General features: G+C 44.0%; 2 protein-coding genes across 4 annotated transcripts in view; one reads left to right on the forward strand and one right to left on the reverse strand.

Annotated features, from left to right (window-relative positions):
* The window catches only part of SFXN1 (sideroflexin 1), a 28980-nt gene extending 18027 nt beyond the window's left edge, over nucleotides 1-10953 (forward strand). For 2 of the 3 annotated variants that reach the window (XM_086470722.1, XM_086470723.1), the window contains exons 5-11: nucleotides 121-196; nucleotides 1305-1390; nucleotides 2657-2784; nucleotides 3328-3377; nucleotides 8560-8609; nucleotides 9246-9293; nucleotides 10737-10953. In XM_086470722.1, the coding sequence (XP_086326848.1) occupies nucleotides 121-196; nucleotides 1305-1390; nucleotides 2657-2784; nucleotides 3328-3377; nucleotides 8560-8609; nucleotides 9246-9293; nucleotides 10737-10833 (535 nt within the window). In that variant the 3' untranslated portion in view covers nucleotides 10834-10953. Of the gene's footprint in view, nucleotides 1-120; nucleotides 197-1304; nucleotides 1391-2656; nucleotides 2785-3327; nucleotides 3378-5005; nucleotides 5080-8559; nucleotides 8610-9245; nucleotides 9294-10736 lie in introns of those variants that run through there. The other variant, XM_086470724.1, reaches the window with a different exon arrangement.
* A 236-nt stretch (nucleotides 10954-11189) lies between these two features.
* Nucleotides 11190-19675, reverse strand: KIF20A (kinesin family member 20A). Its single transcript, XM_009956235.2, has 18 exons — nucleotides 19517-19675; nucleotides 18959-19048; nucleotides 18719-18838; nucleotides 18141-18279; nucleotides 17861-18048; nucleotides 17629-17773; nucleotides 16721-16921; nucleotides 16358-16469; nucleotides 16187-16258; nucleotides 15452-15595; nucleotides 15205-15370; nucleotides 14786-14950; nucleotides 13971-14110; nucleotides 13772-13874; nucleotides 12899-13106; nucleotides 12417-12508; nucleotides 11987-12124; nucleotides 11190-11462 (listed from the first exon to the last, which is right to left on the reverse strand). The coding sequence occupies exons 1-18, from the start codon at nucleotides 19673-19675 to the stop codon at nucleotides 11190-11192; spliced, it is 2655 nt and encodes an 884-aa protein (XP_009954537.1).
* Between the last annotated feature and the right edge of the window lie 1396 nt (nucleotides 19676-21071).

Here is a 21071-nt window from a genome sequence, read left to right on the forward strand (position 1 = left end):
TATCACAGAAAGGTCTTAACTCTTGGAGAAGCGTAACTACATGTGTAAAATGTAATTATTTTTAAAAGTGACATGAATGTAGTTGTTGTGCATGTGCAAACGTTTTTATTTTTGTTTTAGCCAGCTGGGAACAGCATATGTTTCTGCTACCACAGGTGCTGTTGCAACAGCTTTAGGACTTAACGCACTAACAAAGGTATTGCTGTTATTTTTTTTTTTCCATTCTTAACTAGACTTTGGTGTTCTGTGAGATGCTAATGGCTCATTTCTCCTCCTGTGTGTCTGTGTCATGTTGTGCACAGCTCCCAGTATGGAGTTGTAGTGGCCTTTGGCAGCTCCCTTCTTGAGATCCCAACCTTATTTTTGCCCCATGTAGGTGGTTTTATATGTATTTAGGTGGTTTTATACGTATTTCAAATAGCCTGTTCTCCTTATATGTGTATCAAGCAGCCTTGTGTTTTGTTAATGCAGACTGTATCTAATAACGTGCCTTTTTGCAGTTTCTTTTTTACATGGCAAAATATCTAATAGGATTTGAAAGTTAATTAGGGTGGATATGTAATTACAACAACGTGGGCTCATTATCCCATAAACTGTATAGGTGTGTTTTTAAGGTGCAGTATCACTTCTGCAAACATGGACGCCTATTCTAGTCTGGCTGAAGAACTTGTAAAGAGATGCCACTCTTAAATGCAGAAAGCTCAAATTCTTTAAACAAGTGCACAACACGATCAAGAAAAAAAGGTCCTTTAAAAAAAAAATGAAACCAGCAAAAATGTAGTTTGTACCCCTCTGCTTATGCTTTAATGTACTGGGAGTGGTATAGTATTGACAAGTTATTTGAGAGACTATTCTAAGCAGAGTAATTCTAATTAAACAGGACATTGACTAGATGAACAGCCTTCATGGTCAGTGCCTTAGATGCAAAGCAGCTGGTATGGCTATTGCTGGCTGTGACCTTGCCAGCAGAGACAGTAAAGTTAAGGTCTGTTTAGTGTTGCTGTTGGGCTGACAGGCAGTCTCAGAAGCTGACACTTCTCTGCAGTAATGCTGATAAGTTAAGATTGGTTTTGCCAGTCTCCTGCAACTGCTCACTCTGAGAGAAGTATTTATCACTTATGTCTTGTTTATTGTTTTACCTCTGCCCCACCAGTGAGTTTTCACTGAGTTTTAATTTAAAGGAAATAAGTCTGGTCTATCATTAGCACATGAAGCATTCTAATATGACCTTCAGGAAAGAAAATAGTTATGTAATTCTTTTCCTTTTTTTTAATCTTTTTTTTTCCCCTCACTGTGTTTTACAGCATGTCTCACCCCTTATAGGACGATTTGTTCCTTTTGCTGCTGTTGCTGCTGCTAACTGCATTAATATTCCGCTAATGAGACAAAGGTAGGAAAAAGAACAAAGATCACTCCTTCTAGAAGAAAGGATGTTACTGAGTTTTTAGATCAGCAAGTTACTAAATAAAGCACATTATATATCTTTAGCTTGTTTGAGAACCTCATGTTTGCAAAAACCTCATGTTTTGAAAAAAACCTTGTTTTGACTGATTGATTGTGACAGGTATAAAACAGAACATCCTCATTCTCTTCAGATAAATATCCATAAGAGTCCTTCAGTCTTAGATCTCAGAAACCAAGTACTGGTCCTTCAAAACTTGGTCACATGCACCCTTTAATACAAACTGTACTTTGGAAAAATACCGTAATTTCAAAAATGATGTTTCAAATCCCACATGCAGAAGTTAGTCATAGAAGTCAGGCTCTGCAGTTCTGTTTAATCATCTGGGATTAAAAAATACACAGTTTCTCAGAACCAAAATTTCATATGTATTCTGATTTGACTAGAACTAAGTATAGAAGTGGGGAAAAAACAAATGAAAAGCACCCTTTTATAAACATGAGGTTCTGGGCAGAAAAGGGAATATTTAAAGTTTGTATTTACAATGAAATTCAATCCATGGTAGTATTTTATCTCTTAGAAAAGATGAGGAGAAGAATAAAGGCAGTTCTCAGAGTATCTGCCCTTCCGTCTGCTTCTCACTCCCATAGACGTTCTCCCCAGTATGTGAATTTAACACCTAACCCTACACTTGAGCAAAAGATCTAATGGAGAATAATACAGTTACAGAAATGTAGTTTGTTTTGTGCATCCTTTTATACTTTCAAATATGTTCTTAGTGGTTGGGAAGAAAACTCATACTAGAATGCCAGAGGGGATTTTTCACAGACTTCTGTTTTAGTTCAGTGAAACTAATCTTCCCATATTCCCTGTGTTGTCTGTTGGAAAGGACAGACTACTTCCAGAGCAGTCCAGAAAATTCCACTTTTCCAAATTCCTTTTTGAAGGAACCTCTCCCTTCTGTGAACAACAGAAATAACACATCTTCTTTCTTCTCCACTTGGAATGCACATGACCAGGCTCAAGGGGCAGACTGCTGATGCAAATATTAAAAGTTGTTTACTTTTCAGCATATTTTTCCCCAGATCTTTCTCTGCCTTTTGAAATTGTTGTGCCAGTGTTACAAACAGGCTAAAATAAAATAAAACCTGTAATTCTTATCATTGACAATTTTAAGGACACAAAGGTAAGGTGACAAAAAAGGTGACTAAATACGTGTCAGTCACTGCTTTATTTGTACCCCTTGTTCAACAGAGAACTCAAGTTTGGAATCCCTGTCACAGATGAGAATGGAAACAGACTGGGTGAATCAACAAAAGCAGCTCAGCAGGCAATTACCCAGGTGGTTATATCAAGGATTCTTATGGCTGCTCCTGGCATGGGTAAGAGTAACTGCAGTCATGTGCAGCTCCTGATTATCAGTACCTAATGAGAGAGCGCTTAAATTCTATATCAGTGGTTTTTCTCAGAGGCTAAATTATCTTACAGTTACGCAGGCAGTATTTACATTTCCGTTAAGAAGCTCCACAGAGAAATGTCCATTTCTTACTGTGAAAACATCCAGTGTGTAACACTGAATTGCAGCAGAAAAGCTCCTGGGATGCTGTTGCAGAAAAGATACAGATAAAAAAGGAATGGTAGCAAATTCCACTTCAGTGGAACTGATTTAGTGAAAAGTAGGTGCTTTGATCAGTGCCAAGTTACTGAGCTCAGGTTTAGTTACGTATGAAATTAGAAGTTTCATTTGTTGGGAGAATTTACCTCTGTAAATAGCAGTCCGGTATCTTGAATTGGCAATGTGAACTGCAAGCTCAGATAGATAGTGACAAAAATTGTATTATGGTATTAGGTCGTCTTAACAGAAAGTGAAAACAAAGTGCCTTTTTCTCCAAGGTCAATGCTTTTTTTTTTCCCCTTGTTCGCAGCGATTCCTCCCTTCATAATGAATACATTGGAAAAGAGAGCATTTTTGAAGGTTAGTCTTAAGATAAGCTGTGTATATATTTCATATCCTAAGTTAATATTTTCATGAATTTAAAATACTTTCTGAGTCTTCATATTTGCCTCCCAAACACTCAGGGAGGACATCACTATAGAGCTTGCTTTACAGCTGTTGCTTTCTTTCTGCCTTAGAGCAGAAAACAGAGATAGCTTGGTTCTTTTTATCACAGTGTAAAATAACATTAAGAAAAATATTTTTTTTGTGTTATTTTTATAATTGTTCTTAAAATGCAGAGTTCCTCCTAGTAAATAAACCTTCCTGGTATTGAGATTTGCAATACAGTTTATTAGAAAAATATCGAAAATTTTAATAAACCTTTTTTCTCAAGATAACAATAAGGAGGCTTTGCTTAGCTGTTGTGATAGCAATTTGGCTTTGGAAACAACAATGATGGTAAAAATCTCTTTTGAAAATGATCCTTTAAAATTTACTGGACGAGCATGTGAAGGTAGGCATAGAATGGCCATGCTTCATCAAAGATTACCTATTTCCTATATTCTGTTTATGCTAATATAGCGTAAGGTTGAACACCTGATGTTAGTAAATATATAACGTAAATCAACATTATGCACTGTGTGTGCATGAGAGGGTAAAGAACAATAACAAAATTAATTCTAGGATTGTCTAACACAAGAGAAATAATACTCAGATGAGGAACTCCGTAGCTCTTTACCAGTAAAGGGGGTTTCATCTTCACCAGCTGATATCACGGATTTACTTACTACGTAGCCACAGGCAAAGTCTCTGTGTGTGAAAGCCACCCAGCAGGCTGGGAACAATAGCCTGAGAGAATCTGGCTCCTTCCTGTTGGAAGAAGTTACAGAAAGAAAGTGTGGGCTGTCTCCAGACCTTCCCTTGCAAAAGTGGTTTGGGTGGGGACTGGGAGGACAAGCAGGGGAAGTTGCCTGGTTTTGGTTGTCTAAGATAAAGCTTTCTAAAATACTTCAATTATATTTTTTATTATTTCTGCCCTTCATTTTTCTCGTGCAGTTAGATTACGCAGGCACATACACCATTTGAAAGTGCTTCTGTAAATATAAATGGGGTGTTGGGAAGAAGTCCTAATTCGTGTTCCAATTTTAAAAACTTTTTTTCTCCTGAAGTGCTTTGCTTCCCCCCCCCTTGTTAACAGAAGACACTGTTGCTCAGAATGTAAAATCAGGAAATGTGGTGTTTTGAGTTTTAGAGTGAAAGTCAGTAAAAGTGCTGCTTATATCTCCTGAAAGAAGTGAGACTGCAGTGCATCCAAATACACTCTTCATCTGCAGCATAAAGAGCCCTATACTGGTTTGGCCAACTCTTAATTGCTGATTTCTTCTGACTCATGCCCTGTTTGCAGAGTAGTTTTAAGCAGCGTGTGATAAAGTTATGTTCTTTAGAATGTGTTACCTGGAATGTTAAACCTTGTTTTAAAAAAAAACCATAAATACTCGTAAATTTAGAGCAAAGATTATGACATGAGAGAAATGTCACAAATGCTGTCAACTCAACTGCAAGTACATGACATTGTGAAGAAGTTGCAGCAATCCTGAGGGTCTGGAGACAAGTGTCTGTTGTTTTTGTGTGGTATAATCAATATAAGGGTGTTGTGAATTTTTCAGATCAGCAAAAATGAGCGATTTCTTCAGTGACTACTCAGTGGTCTTTGGTACCATCATGACCGTTTATGCTCACCTGTTGCTCCCCCTCAGCCTCAAAGACTGTGAGTTCAGGTGAAACACTGCTCTGCAGGTAGTCAGTGGTAACACTTGGTAGAGATTAGTATTAAAACCATTAAGGAATGAGCTGCGTGTTTAACAAGCAGCTTCTGCATGTCCTCTTGAGGTTTCAGAAGCACCATCCCATTTGCAGTACTCCAATACCATCCACACAGTGCTTTACTAACTCGTTATTCTTAGCCTTTGCTTTGCACACCATCACGTAATTCTTGTATGCTTGCCAAAGCCTATTAAGCAACACACAAGGCCAGAAAATAAGCAAATGGTTGTGAAATAATAAAGAAAATAGAACGATGTTCTGCAGTAATAAAGAAATGCTTCTGGAATGTTTGTGTTAGCGACAGCAGGTTATCGTCCTCTGATAGTTCAGAGATGTAGGTTGTGTAGCGCTATTCATCTCCCATATTCCGACATTGTTTTGCACAAGGACGTTTTGATGGTAACATTAGTATGAATTAACAATATTCCCCAAAGTTATTGCTAGAAAATGACTCAAGAATGTTTTTAGAACACAAGCATGTACTGCTTCAAAATGAATCTGATTATTCCTTGACTTGAAAAAAAATTGCTTATAGGTATTTGCTGTTGCTGTAGGTTTCAGCAGTGGCTTTGGCTGCCTTTTGTGCAATTATGCAGTGTAGTAGTTCTAGATGAGGCTGTATGATGTCTCTGTTCATTATCCTTACTGGCCTACACTTGACTAGCTCTGCGCAGAACCAAGTTATTTTATCTGCTGCAGCAGGAGGATCTATAAACAACCTCGCTCTGAGGCACAGTGTTTATAGATTTATTTTAGTTACAGGTAACCTTTCTCCTAAGGAAAGAAATTGGTTTTTTCCATAGAAACTTCTGAAAATTCTAGTCAACACTGAAGTTTTAGTTTACATTACTACTTTTACAGCTTCAGCTACTGTTTCTCTCCCGTTCTGCATACTGTATTAACATTCAGGTTGTTTCCAGAAATTTCCTCATATATCCTTAAAACAAACTCCTTGGGGTCTCTTAGTCTGCAGCTGAAATACGTATTCAAAACTGTTACAAAACTAGAACAAAGTGCCTTTTTTTTTTTTAAAGCATCGTTCTTGAGTGTCTTATGCCTTGGAGTCCTCCATGCATTCCTAATTTTACTGTCATTTCATGTATTCGTTTTTTTTTTTTTAAACGGGCATAGCTAGCCTGGGAAAGCTGACAGATTTTGAAATCCAACAATGAAAGGAAGCAGTTAGAAAAAAAGCTGATTCTCCTTATGGCTTTTGTTTGCTTAATTATCATTTCTCATTTTTCTGTGTTTGCACTAACAACTAAAGATGCCATAAAGACATCTGGAAGTTAATTTCATCAGGAACCGCCTTCTTCCGGAGTTAAGTAATAGTTCTCCAACACGGTTAATTCTTCTGCTGTCTTGTACTACTCCATTTTATCTCTTTGTAGGGTTGTACAGCCTGCATTTGAGTTTTGCTTTATTGTTTTACATTGTTCCTTGGGCAATTCCAATTCTTAATATTGACCTCCCGGTGTTAAGAGTTTTACCTCACCATCTTTCTTGCTTAGTGCAGCCTGGTAACAGTCTTGAAAAATAAAGGCTGTAACTCAGATCCAGTACCTTGGCAAAAAATGTTCCACCACATGAAATAGATGTTGTTTATATTGTCTGTACTAGTAGACACCTCTCTCTCTCAGATTAACGACCAACTCTGAAGCCATCTATTATTCTAATGACGCCCTTCAAGTTTTTTCAGTTATAAAATCATATTTGGGGCTTCTCTGTTATCTATCTCAGGTCCCATGCTCACACCACAATGTGTAGCATTCTCCCTTAATTCTTCCTACAGACTGAAGTAATTTGCAGTAGTTTGTCTGTGTTCCCAAATACATGTAATAATTACCAGTGCCAGAGTCCTACATACCTTTCCACTGTCAGTCACACCATTGTTTGTCATAAATTCACTCAAAATGCTTTACATTTTACACATTGGGAGAGTTCATCTCAGCTGGGAGCCAAATGAAGATGTGTTCAGCGGAATGCCAGAACAGCAGAGCACTGTGTATTCACTCTATCTTTCTTGCTATTGCTCTCTTTCCCATTTGTTATCTCTTCTTGCAGGTTATTGCTGAATTGCAGTTCTCCCTGCACTCATTTCTGGATTACAGATTGACTCCAAGGGAGGGAAAAAAAAAAAAAAGCAGCAAGCAGCAGCAATCTTCTACATCATTTCTTCTCCCTCAGGCTCTGGAGAAAGTTTAATCTGCACAGGCTTGTTTTCTATGCCTCTTACGCTGCTGTGACCTTCCTTAGCACCAAGCTTTGTCCTGCTGAGCTTTCTAAGTATTTTCTATTTCTGCTCTCAGATAGTGCCCATCGCTTGTTCACCAGTTTCCCCTCCAACTTCTACATCTTGAGAAATGCTTCTTGCGGAAAAAAAAACATCATCATTGTTGAAAACATAATCCACTGTAACATAAGGTTTTTAACTCATTAGATGCTTTGTTTTAAAATCAGCTTCCTGTAATCATAGCAGTTGTGCATGTCCTACTTACTGGAGACATTGATTTTATTGTAGAAACAGACTGTTGTAGCAGTGTCATTTAAATTAATCCGGTTTTATTTCATCAGTAATTAGTTTCAACTAAAATCCTAACATGGGGGGGAGTGGATTCCTAAATCTTTTAAAGGCCTACAAGAAAACTGTCATATTTCTTGGCATATGTTCAAGTTCTACAAAAGTTAGTGATGAAGAATATGCTAAAAATGCACCATATGTTATGCATTGCTTTCTCAGCTCTTTTCCTCAATACTTCTACCTTTTTTTCCGTTAATAAAAGGAACTGGTATGTACCAGACTGTGCTGCAGGGCAACTTCCTACACAAAGCAAATCATAAGACAGGAGAAAGGGCCAAGACAGGCAGACTTACATTTTCCTTGACACCTCCCTTATTTATGGTTGGTGGCTGCAGTTGCTCAAAGTAAATCTCCAGTTGCAAGTTAAAACCAAAAGAGGAGCTGTAACCAGACCCAGCTCTTCTTAGGGATGCCTGGGCAAAATTCACAGTGCCCTTAGGAGCTATGGCAGCACCTTGCATCTGCAGCACTGCTCCAGGCTTTGGCTGTGGTGCTAGCTACTGTGGGCTTGTGGGACTCAAAGAAGTGGCCCACAGACTCAGATCATAAGTCAGTCAACCACTATTGTAGTTTCTAAGGGACACATAGTCAGAATAACCGTAGACATTGATATCACTGGGGATTTTCTTGTTACTTTACAAAGGGAGTGGGCTCTCAAATTGGACCTCAGCTTTAAGGTGTGCTGATGTTTTGCCTTCATCGTGTCCAAGAGTCTTCAAAGTGCAATCTGTCTCTTATACCACAAGAATTTCAGGGAAGTGGGAAGGGGGGCAGAAAAAGATACTGTACTCACTGTGTGCGGTTTATTTTTAACAGAGATTTCCTTGGATGAGTGCTCCCATTCAAGTGGGGTTAGTCGGATTCTGGTAAGTGATTTCTTTGGGTTGGGTCTACTTGTTTTAAGAGACACTTGTATGTTTTTTTTGGAAGAAGCAGCAATATTTGCACTTTGTTGAAAAAAGTTGAGAGAGGTAATGAGGCTACAGCAGTTACTTCACTTCCGTATCTGTTACTGATAATACCATATTAAAAAAAAAAGCCATTAGTAATGAAGAAGCTGCCAAGAAAAGCAGAGGGAGGGGGAAAGAAAGGGAATGGCAAAAAAAGGCATGTAGCAGCTTGATTAGAAGAGATGCTTTGGCTGCTGCCTCCATAAACAATAACTGGAATCCAATCCTGTAGGTTAATAAATTCTTGAAACATTTGATTAATGGAAATTTTCTTTTGCTATTGTCTAGCATTTTACGTTATGCACACCAATGCAAAACACTGAAAGGACATCAAATGATAATTTTATACACAATTGTAAGCATAGTATTGATGCATTTAGTGCTACATAGTAGGTATATTATTTCATATGGTATAATGCAGTGAGAAACAAAGGTTACATAGCACTTCATAGAACTCTACCTCACTGTATACAAAAAAAAGCTTTCTGCCTAAGGGTTTTGAATTCTCTTTTAGCACCCTAAATATTGTAAACAAATTTTTGTCTCCTTTAGTCTCGTGTTTGCAACACCCCTGTGTTGTGCACTGTTTCCTCAAAAAAGGTACGTATTCCTGTTACATTATTCTTAATGTTGCACTCCAGACACATACAAGGTACTGCAAAAAGACAGAAACAAGTGGTCGTTGCCTGCTAGAGCATACAGTCTTAATGCCCATATAACAAGTGGGATAAACATGAGAATAATTCAGAAAAGTAATAACTGTGTTACTCATCAGTAATATATAATAGCTGAATTTGGCTTATTTGTTTACAAACAGCTACATAGGGATAGTGAACAAGAGGTTTGGGTGAGTAGTTCAACCAAGCTATTTCAAGCTGAGAAGTTTGAGCTTAATGATTCAGAGTTAAGAATCACTAGAATGGTTCCTAGAAAAGGATAATGTGGTCCAAACAGTATATTCATGTCCAGTAAGGTTATGGCTTCATTAAATACAGTCTGAGCCCCTTTTGTTTTCAGCTGGAAACTCCTCTGGTTATACAGAGCAGCACTTGACTATATGTGCTTATTTGTAATTTAATTAATATTTTTCCAGAAATAATTTTTCATCAATACACAAATAACTCGGTACTGAAAACTGTCTTGGAAACAATATTCCTTATAGCTGAAATCATAATGAAACCTGGATGGGTTACCTACAAATTAAGCTCAATTAAGTTAGCTCAATTTGCAGTATGCAGTATGAACAGGGTCTTAAATTCAGCTAAGCTGTTCCTCTCATATTATTTATTAGTGGTTGTCTAAACTGGACAAGCTGCCACATGTAGCTTAAACAATGCAAGCTGGAGCTGAATCCATTAAAACATTGAGCAACTAAAGTAGCTTTTGACTTCCAGAAAACAGTAGCTAGTTCTCATCCACTGCAATTGTTTGAGGACAACAAAGCAGCCTAAAATCATCTGGTTCCCTGCCTGGCATGAAAGAGAGAACTGTGGTGAGTAGGTGTCACTAGGCTACCTGGAGATGACTTGACAAACTAGCATAACAAGTGTGGCACAGTTCTTGATTTTAACCAGGGCTCTCCGTTTCTTAGGAAGCTTACACCTTAAACTGTATTTAAGAAATTGCAGCCGTTTAAATGACCTCGCAGCTTCATTCACTTTACTGTGAGAGGACTCTCATAAAAATAAACCTTTTATTCAACTGAATAAAATCAGGTAGTAAGTTAAATAGACAAATACGTTATATTTAATAAAGACAACTTTAGGAAGGTAAGTTTCTATTGCCAGCAACCACCTCAAGCAATTAAGTAGATTCCTACCCTCAAGGTAGTAGCAGCAGCCATTTTTTGACTCTATAGACTTACTGCCTTTTAAGCAGGAATTCATTTGCCCCTGGTCTGTGAGCATGACTTCTTCACAGGAAGTTAAAAAAAGATCTGAAAACTCTTTTCACGATCCAGAAGTGTAACCAGATGCATCGTCCATCTTATTTTACATTCAAGTGCCTATTATATATAATCATTTTACTGTTTCTTTTGCTTAGTTCTATGTCTGTAACACGCTTGGAGCCAGAATTGCAAGCCAAGATCCAAGAGAACAGCCCTGAACTAGAACGTGTGTATTTTAATAAAGGATTATAATTCAAGGAAGGGAAAATATCTTTCAAGAAGGATCTTGTGAACTTATTTTTGAATTATGTGCCAGCAGAGTTGAAGATGAGAACTCACTTTTAACTTGTCCTTTTGTTAAACAACTTTGATCATCTGCATTATTTTATACTTACAGACTTTCCTCGTTGTAGTGTTTAAATTACAAAAGGTCATTTTGTCCACTTTGGTATTGATTAAAAGTTTAACCATACATATCAAAAAAAATGTTTACATAAGCTCTCAAGCAGCTACAATAACAATAAACAAGCACACAAAGTAAAATAGATGCTATGATATCGGATTGCCACCTGTTCCAGTAATAGCAGGGCAGGGGTCTCTGTGAAAAGTCATAGAGCAACTGAACGAAGTTGCCACCCTCTGCCAGCAGCAGGCCGGGGAGCTGAACGAGACAGGAGGTTGTGCAGGAAGGGCTTTTTACCAGGAGGCTGATTAGGTTGTAGGTTTTCCCTGTTGGCACAGAACCGTTTCTTTAAGGTAGATGTCGGAGCAGCCTGGAGCTTCTGCACGGTGTGGTACTGTTCAGCAATACAAGTGGCTTTCTTCCGCAGGTCTAGTTTTACCAGCATCATGTTGTTCTGCAGTTCTGCCAGTGTTTGGTCCTGAGAAAGGGAAGGCAATATATGTAAAGATACAACTAGTTGCTTAACTCCCTGGTTACTATGAACTGAAGAGGATAAACTGCCTTTGCCAAAATTCACTAACTGGCACGCCAAATAAGGCCAGGCATAAGAGCTGCTACTGTCAACAGTGTAGGAATTCAACAGAACAGGAGCAGCAAGGTTAGGAAAAAGCCGAGTCCATCCTGCTGCAAACATGCTGCCATAGTAACTGTGACAGATTGAAGTGGATAAGGAAATGAGAACTCTGAATTCTCCTACTTGAAGTGCAGGCTGTCAGTTAACTAACAGGAACAATTTGGGTCTCCTTTGGAGAGTTAAATATGCAGGCTGACTCAGCCATTGAAAAAGTTAGCAATATAAGTCCCTTAATGTAACAGGCAGTATGGGACTAAAGAGCAAGTCATTTTTATTTGCAGTTGGCAAGAACCTAGGTTATTCTGCTGACTATGGCAAAGTGCAGACTAAATCCCCCTGTGCAACCCACAACAAAACAGACACATTACCTGTCTAGCCAGAATGTCATCACATGTGCTGAGGGCTTCTCGAAGTTTCCCTGCACTGGTACTGTGGCAGCACGCCCTCTCTGCGGACTGAAGAGACTCTCCCAGTTTTTGTAACTCTGAACGCAGCAATCTGACATTCTACAGGAGAAAGAGATTTAATACACCGGCTCGTTTTGACACAGCTCTGCAAACAAAGCCATTCCAGGGTAATTCAGACATGCAGAACTGCGTGAGGATCCCACGGAGTGAGGTACACTGGGATCACAGATAACACAACCTTCCACATCTCTAGGAAGGGTTTGCTTTCAACAGACCTCTTCCAACTTCAACCATTTGTTTAAAAACCTGGAAACCACAGTTCCAAACACTGTTTAAACTGGCAACCACCTTGCCCCACGAGTGTTCCTTTCTGTAACAGAGATAGAGTTACCTTCTGTCCTTCCTCAAGCTTCCTGTCTACATCCACAGTAATAGGTTTGGCAGAGGGAGGTGGCTCCAATAATTTCTGGTACTTGCACAACTCTAGGAACAGATAAAAAGTGAGCAACAGTACATTCGTAAGCTTTCAGTTTTTCTGAAGTCAGGACTTCCCTCAAGACAAGCTGCCACGGGCAAGCTGAGAAAAAGCTTTGAGTTTGTGCAGATATGCACAAGCATTCCAGGCTTCTCCCTTTCAGTTATGCAAATGGACTTTAGAATTTGGACAGGAAGATGATCCTGCCCTGAAGTCCATTTTCATGTGAAAATGAAGTGAAACCCCATCCATCCAACACATTATTCCGCTCATGTACAACTCAGAATAGTGGTTTCAGGATGTCTAAATCAAATGTATTCTACCGAAAGGAGTATCTCTAACCCTCTGCAAGGATTGCTCAGGCATAGTTCAGAGCCAGTGCAGCATCACTGCCTTACCTGCTGTTGTGGCATTTAACTCCCTTTGACATTGCTCCAGTTTGGCTTTAGTCTCTGCCAGCTCCTGTTGCAGAGCACATGAGCTAGCCACTCGCTTTGATCGACGCAAGCCTTGCTCCGAGTCCTTTTGCTTAGTATCCAGACTCTCCAATTTTTGTTTTGCTTCCTGCAGAGCAGCTTGGAGCTCCTCAATCTTCTCATCACGCTCCTTAGAAAGCAAGTTTGTTCAAATACTCAACAAGAATTTCTTAACACAGCTTTTCTGAAACTTCCAATGTCTGTCTTCTGGGAGACTCTCAATCACATACTTCACACATTGGACCCAATCTTTAATGTCCTTTAAGTGAAAACAGTGAACCCGTTTCCTGGGAGCCTAAACCACTTTTTTACAGCCTCTAAAGATAAGGGATTTTGAGAGTTGGCATCTTCAGAGATGTTTGCAATAAGTCCCAGAGGCCACTCAAATGCCATAGCATGAAAAATACAGACAGGCTCATACCCGTCATCACAACTAAGAGTGAGAAGAGAAATTCACAGAACTTGCGTGAGTTTGAAGAGGGCAAAGCCAGCCACTAGAGAAAAGAGTAAGGGGGGGAAGAGAATCATGATGAACAAATAGAGTAATCAGAATGATTGCCCATGAGCTTCCAGATTAAGGCCTGAAAATCAGAAAGCCTCGTGAACTACATAAAGCAGTAGACAAGACATGAAAATTGTGGCTCAAGCTGTCAAGTACTATCACAAAAAAATCCCACAAAAAGCAAAATCTTTCCTTTCAGTTTGCATAAGTCACCTTCCTGGACTCAAGTACCCCCAAGTCCCCTCCCAACGCGCTGCTGCTTTCCTGATGTCATTTCATTGCCCTGAACAAACCTGGATCTCCTCCTGGTAATAGTCAGTCAGTGACTCCTTCAGGTTATTCAGTTTATCCTCGTACAGTTCCTCCAGCAGCTCCTTCTGAGCATCCACATGTTGGCTAGAAAGAGAACAAACAACTACCTGTCAGGGTCTGGCAGTTCTTGGTACTGTAGCTCACCCTGAACAAAGGGACGGAGATCAGCATAAGCTGTACCTGCACCACTGCTCCTTCTGTTGCATGTGCTCGAGCATCTCATTGCAGATCTCCTCACGGAGACGCATTTCTAGTTGCAGCTTCCCCTGCCGCTCTTGCACCAGCAGTTCTCGTGCAGCTTCCACTACACGCAACAAGTCCTGCAAGGAGGACAGAACCTCCATGGCCCACACTGCATGCCAGAATCGACCTAGAATAAACTAGGTGATCCCCTATCTGTAGGCTGGGGCGATCAAGGTTTAAGATTCTTTTAGTCACTTGGAAAGAGAAGTTGCCAGGTTTGCTCTTAATTCCTCTCCCATGAGACAGCTTAAACAACCCTGCACTCCACATGGAGCTATGTCCAGAGCAGCTTCCCCTACTGGACTGCACCTGCCTTTGCTGCCTTGACACATTACAGCTCAAGTCTCTGTAGGCAAAATGACTTCCATCTTGATCTTCCAGCTATTCCAGCTGCCCACTTTGAGTATCGAGGAAGTTTGATTATTCTTCCTCAGTTTAGCCCTCTGTTTTACATCTTTTCTGATCTCTAGACTTTACTTGCAGAGTAGGGATTATAGGTCTGCACCCAAGTTCTTACTGTCCCTATTCCACAGATGACAAAGTGATTCCAAGTCAAGCATGTGCTTCAGATTTAGGCCAACTGTGGAATGTTTTCGTCATGGATTCCCAGTTTCCTGGGTCCTGTATCCCTCTGAGGTTCTCTGTCATCTCTTGATATAGTGCCAAGCTTCAGCCCCACCTCCGAGGCCAAAGCTAACAGTTATGTTCTTGCCCCTCTACCCATAAAGGCTGTAAAACAAATCACAACCCACCTCCTTCTCATACATGGAGACGTCTGTTTCATCCTCACTGTCTTCTGATTCACTGTCTTCGTCCTTTGCCACTGTCTCTGGACCCTGGCTGGTTCGCCTGTTGTGCTTTTTGATGATTGATTGTATAGATGGAAGTCCCAGCTTTGTGGGAGGCACCTGAACAAGCTGAAAGTGGAAAACCCATCATTACTAGTCCACAAAGCCTAGCATGTGCATAGTCTTTAAACACAGCGCTTCTCTGCAACCTGTCAACCCTTTCAGTTTAGCAGAATCTGGAAATACCGTAAAGGTAATAATCCAGTGGAGAAGCATAGGGAAGACGTGCAAGCATTCCCGCTGCCTTGTGATGGAAAGGGGCCCGTTCCCACAGAAGCAGGATGTGTCCTGACCATGCCATGAACCTGGTGTGTGCTACTTACCTGGCTGGCAATGGCTGAGAACTTGGCTACATGCAGAGTTTCATCGTATGTGGACGCGCACTGGTTGATATTGACAATCATGCAGGAGCGCCCACGCCCAGTGAAGAAGCCCTGGAACACGCGGGTGAGCTTGCTGTCCCGGAAGGGAACCACAGTCTGCTTCAGTCTATGGGGAGACACAAGAGTGAGCCCATGGGAAAGCACAACAGCCTCCCCACACCCTCCCTCTGGAGTTCTGGGTACTGACTTGGACTGCTGGTTCTGGCGGAGGGCAGCAATGCAGCGGCCCAGTGTGTGGAGGGAGGTGTTGATGTTGTTTGCTTCCTTCATTCGGTCCCCACTTTTCTGGTCTTTGCAGCGCTCTGACCCCGCAAGGTCACACAGGGATAACCTGAAGAAAACACAGGCTATACTCACACAACCGACTAGGTTTGTCCTGTTCTATCCAGGTTTACAATTCAGACACCCTGAAATCACCTACCCTGCTCACCTTCCCAGCTTCCCCATAAGGGCATGAAAGCTCTTTTGGGGTGTATGGGCTATTGCTGGGCAGAAGGGCCCACCCTAGGTGTAGGGGTTACACAAGGTAACACCAACACGAGCTTTGCAGTGTCAGGTTCAAAGATCCTTTGCCAGTCCTCAGCTCAGCCACTTCCCAGGTACCAAGACAGCCCGTTTCCAGATAACTACATGCCTGGAACAGGAATCAGCAGCACTCAAATCAGCCTGCTGCAAGGGCAACATTACTCATGTTTACCTTTGCTCAAAAAGCCTGAGAACTACCTCAAGTTGTACTTTGCAATAGTCCTCACAAACTCCTCAGTCAGTTCCAAGACCTAAGAGTGGGAACATTTACTCCTTCCAAGTACTTTCAACAGGTCCTTCCTCAAGATACTTCCCATACCCCAGATCCACAACAAGAGAGACAGGAAAGTTGAGTCCACAGAGAACACCCAAAAATCCTCAAGACCATGAAACTTACTCGCTGATTTTTGGAACAATTTCACTGCCTCCTCTTCGCAAGTGCAAAATCCGAATGGAGAAGACACTGTGACTGTAAAGAAACATGCAGATATTTTAAAAAGGAAATGCAACCTTTAAAAGCCTCTCAGAATTGTATTTCTGCCTAAACATCGCCCCTCCCGCTTCAAACCTGCGACTGGAGTTCTGGTTCATGTGGGTGCTGGCAAAACTCTGGTTTTTACGACCCAGTTTCAGGAGCTTCCAGGCCTCATCAGCATCCCGGACGTTGATCCAGTTCAGATCTGGAAAAGCAGGCATGTATTAGACACAGGAGTTAGGAGAGCAGCAGAAAACTTAATTATCTCAGCCCCAACTTCACCATTGCATTTCCTTGACATGAACAAACTTAGCATTCCCCTAATCCAGACTTCAGAGACCTCCCAGGGGCCATAGAGGACATTGTGCTCCCCGATACATCACTGCTAAGCCACCCACCCACTCAGTCCTCAAGCACCCCTAGCAGGTCACTAAAATACCCTTCAGGTAGGGCTACCTTTCACATAGGGGTTGCCAGTCTGGTCTTCACAGAGCCGCAGCGTCTGCCTCTTGCGGTTCTGGCCAGGTAAAGCTGGTTCTAACAAGTCATAGATTAATTCATTGTAAATCTCGAAGAAGGAGACCCAGATGGAGAACTGCATATCTCCTGCGTTGGTGAGTGAAATGCAATCCAAGTCAGCCCAGCGAGGGCCCAGTTCTGGGGGGCAAAAGAGGAGAAAAATCACAACTGCAGTTTTTCACAGGCTCAATCTGAACAGTTTAGCTCTAGGGTATGATATCTTTCTTCAGCAGGAACACTACCCCAGACTCAAATTCTATATACCTCCTCCCATTTGGACCTACTCCAATGCCTGTCCCCAGTGAGACAGCAAGTTTCCTTTAACAGTATCTGCCTTTCTGTGTAAATACTTTTTATATACTTGATCTTAACTGCAGAAGTATAGAATATTTCAAACATGAACTCTTCCAGTGTAAGTGACATTTTAGTCCTTGTTAGCACAATCATTCCATGCTTTTGGATACCTAATCAGCTAGTAGTTCCTAGGTCTGAAAGTCTGGGCACAAGTGCTCAGTGCAACATGTCACTTTAGCACCCTGCTTTACAGCTATCCTCCTCCCATGGCGTTCAGCTGCTCAATAACTATATCACTTGCATGAAGTAAGTGGGCATGAAATAACTTCTCATTTCATAAGGCTTGGTTATTATGCAGAGGTGAATTCTTTGTACATTGGCAACACATACAAAGTTCTTCAGCCCCAACATCTTATCTTTCAAAGAGAAAATTTTGAGACTATAGCACCTTTGCTCCCTTACCCACAACACCACGTCCAAATAGCCGTCACCCTTTCCTCCCCCGTCCTCCAACAAGCAGCAGGTAGTACACAACAGGCTTCCAGACATACCTTCTGTCTGGCTGACGTCCGAATGATTGGTGAGTTGGCTAGATGAAGAGAGGCCAGCAACTCCACTGTCAAAACTGCCACTGGTGGTGGCCTGGAGCTGAGATTCAGCACTGTGACTCTTCTTCAGTGGCGTTAACAGCTCTTCCTGGAAGGAAACAAAGAACATGAGCATGTCTGTAGTATGACACCATCCTTTTCCTATTGTTATTAAACTTGGGAGCCACATGCTTACCTCCCACAGACCCCCCTGCAGCATGCTCTGCTTCTTGGTCTCTTCGTGCCGCACCTGCCTGCTGTCCAGGCAGATCACCTCATTGGAGAGGAAAGGCTTCAGATCCATACCTTCGTACAGCCGGTCCCCCACGCTGTTGAAGATGACCGCTAAGGAGCGAGGCAGAATCCCCCCATCTTTGTTGCTGCCTGAAGCAAAAACGACAGCAGCAAGCTGAGGATTCACGTGTAGAAGCAGACAACTCCCTTAACAGGCTCCCAACATCTAGTGCTTTCCTTACCCTGAATGGTGTGAGTCTTCCCGGAATTGGTGATGCCATAGGTGTAAACCAGCCAGTTCTGCCCATTCAGTACATCCTTTACCACCTGCTTCATTGTCTCATCAAAGAACGATTTCTGCCCCACATCTGGTCCAAAGATCTGCAAACAAGACCCATGAAAAATGGCCTCATGTAGGCCTTTCCTGTCTTTTGAATGCTGATGGTGGTTCAAGGGATATTACATAGTCCTTGGTTCCCTCCACTGGCCCCACATCAAGAGCAAGAGACCCACCAGTAATTCCAGTCGAAGCCCCCTACAAAAAGCAAGCTGTTCACTTGTTTAACGCAGTAACACCTGATATCACTCAACCCTCTAGTGTGTTTAGAACCTCATGAACAAAACAAGAGTTTGGCATTTGCTGCCCAAAAAGTTGTCAGGATGAGAAAAAGAACAGAACTAAGGAAACAGCAACAGAAACAACCTTAGAGAGGATTGTACGAGACTACATAGTTCATACAGTGCATTGAAGCCAGCTTTTCAAGCTGTAAGGCTGGTTTAAGCTCAAGAAACTTCCAGATAGATTGTCTCAGTTACCTACCTGGGTGAAAGAGAATCTGTGCGCTGCTTGTCCCACTCCACGTTCTGTGCTTCGCATGGTGAAGGAGTCCTTAGGGGCTTTTAGAAGAAGTGTCTCCAAGTTCTCAATGCAGACACAGCCCTAAAGAACACATAACACCCCGTCATGGCTTACAAGAGGCCACAGACAGCTAAGCATAATGGCACCTCCCAACAGGCACACAGACAACCAGCTCAGAGGCTGCTTCATTCAGTGTCTTACCTGGTCTTCCCCTTTTTCCACTTCTGTAGATTTCAGAGGTCGAACTCTCAGGTACACCTTCAATTTTCCATTATTGTCTTCAGCTACAGCCTGCAAAAAATCAGCCCAGGCTAAACATGGTAGCCAGAGAGGCCGTACACAGCCACCTGTCAGAACACTAACAGGCATCACAGCATGGAACACGCACGTGGCTACCTCAGCTAGTGCTCAGTAGCTAATGGGTGCTTCTCTGGTCCCAAAATCCCCAGCAATACCAGAAGCTTTCTTAGACACTCCCAGGCACACCAGCATTTCTTTTGTTTAGTGAATCAGACCAAACAACCCCAAGACCTGACACCAAAACCAGCCCCCAGACGAAGTAGCATTGTGTTAAGAGGCACTTAGTGGCTGTGCCCTTCACAGTACACTGCTCATAACAGGAACGGCTCCCCCCAGTGCAATATTTTGGGTTAGCTCTTCTGAAGAGCCTCTTTCAGCCCTCACAACGCCTTAGTACAGAGACACAGCAGCCACAAGCCAAAACACTGCCTGTTTGTGACAGAAGAGCTCCAGCCTCACCTGCCGGGAGCACTCCAGATTTGGAGAGATGGCAGAGAACTCTGACAGCAGGTCCTTGCGCACATCGGCCCCAAACCCCGTTGCTGTGGATTCAAGAACAGGGGAGGCTGCCACATCGTCATCCGAGAAGAGCCCTGGGGAGGCAAGTGCTTGCGCCATGGCGTCTGACAGCTCCTGGAGGAAAAGGGGCACAGCGGGGTTACAGCGGCCTGCTGCCAAGCCAAGCAGTGCTCCCCAGCGCGTAGACCCCGCCGCGCGCAGTCTGCCATCGCTCCCCACAGAGGGGCTGCCACCCGCAACCCTCCCCTCCCCACACACAGGACACCGCTGCAGACGCGCACGCCCGCTGCCGCCCGGGACCCCAGACAGACCCCGGCACACACGGACCGCTACAGCGGGCCCCTCCGCGCGCAGAGACCACCACATAGGAGACCCACACACACTCCCCCACCACACGGGACCCAACAGATACCACACATCCACAGACCCCCCCCACACGCGCACACACACACCCCCCCCACGCGCACACGCACCCCCCCCCACGCGCACACGCACCCCCCCCCACGCGCACACGCACCCCCCCCCCGCGCACACGCACCCCCCCCCCACGCGCACACGCACCCCCCCCCCCACGCGCACACGCACCCCCCCCCCACGCGCACGCACCCCCCCCCCACACACGCACCCCCCCCCCACACACGCACCCCCCCCCCACACACGCACCCCCCCCCCACACACGCACCCCCCCCACACACGCACCCCCCCCACACACGCACCCCCCCCACACACGCACCCCCCCCACACACGCACCCCCCCCACACGCACCCCCGCCCACGCACACGCACCCCAGCCCACGCACACGCACCCCCCCCACACGCACACGCACGCACCCCCCCCCACACGCACACGCACGCACCCCCCCACACACGCACCCCCCCACACACGCGCACCCCCACACACGCGCACCCCCACACACGCGCACCCCCACACACGCGCACCCCCACACACGCGCACCCCCACACACGCGCACCCCCACACACGCGCACCCCCACACACGCGCACCCCCACACACGCGCACCCCCACACACACGCACCCCCACACACACGCACCCCCACACACACGCACCCCCACACACACACGCACCCTCACACACACACGCACCCTCACACACACACGCACCCTCACACACACGCACCCCCACCCACACACGCACCCCCACCCACACACGCACCCCCCCACACACACACGCACCCCCCCACACACACACGCACCCCCCCCCACACACACGCACCCCCCCACACACACGCACACCCACCCCCCCCACACACACCCCCAACATGCACCCCGAGACCACCACGCGGGGGCCGCCCGCACACGGAACCGCCGCCGCTCCCCGCCAGCCCCGCTGCCCTCACGCCGGCGGACGAGACCGGACCGGACCGGAGGCCCCGCACTGACCGCTCCGCCACCGCCTCGCGCCCACCTGGCCTCCGCGCGGCGCCTACTGTTGGGGTTTCAAACCTCGCCGCCCGCTCGCTCGGCCAATGGGGGCCC

Source organism: Leptosomus discolor, chromosome 10 (genome assembly GCF_034619465.1).
Source record: "Leptosomus discolor isolate bLepDis1 chromosome 10, bLepDis1.hap2, whole genome shotgun sequence".
Taxonomy (NCBI): Eukaryota; Metazoa; Chordata; class Aves; order Leptosomiformes; family Leptosomidae; genus Leptosomus; species Leptosomus discolor.

What these genes read in the sequence shown, in the direction of transcription:
- KIF20A (XM_009956235.2), bottom strand. Translation starts at nt 19,675, where the DNA reads ATGGCGCAAGCACTTGCCTCCCCAGGGCTCTTCTCGGATGACGATGTG. An exon ending in GTTAAATGCCACAACAGCAG is followed by an intron (nt 12,509 to 12,898) that starts GTAAGGCAGTGA and finishes ATCTGTTCCTAG; the next exon opens with AGTTGTGCAAGTACCAGAAA. An exon ending in ATGACATTCTGGCTAGACAG is followed by an intron (nt 11,463 to 11,986) that starts GTAATGTGTCTG and finishes TCCCTTTCTCAG; the next exon opens with GACCAAACACTGGCAGAACT.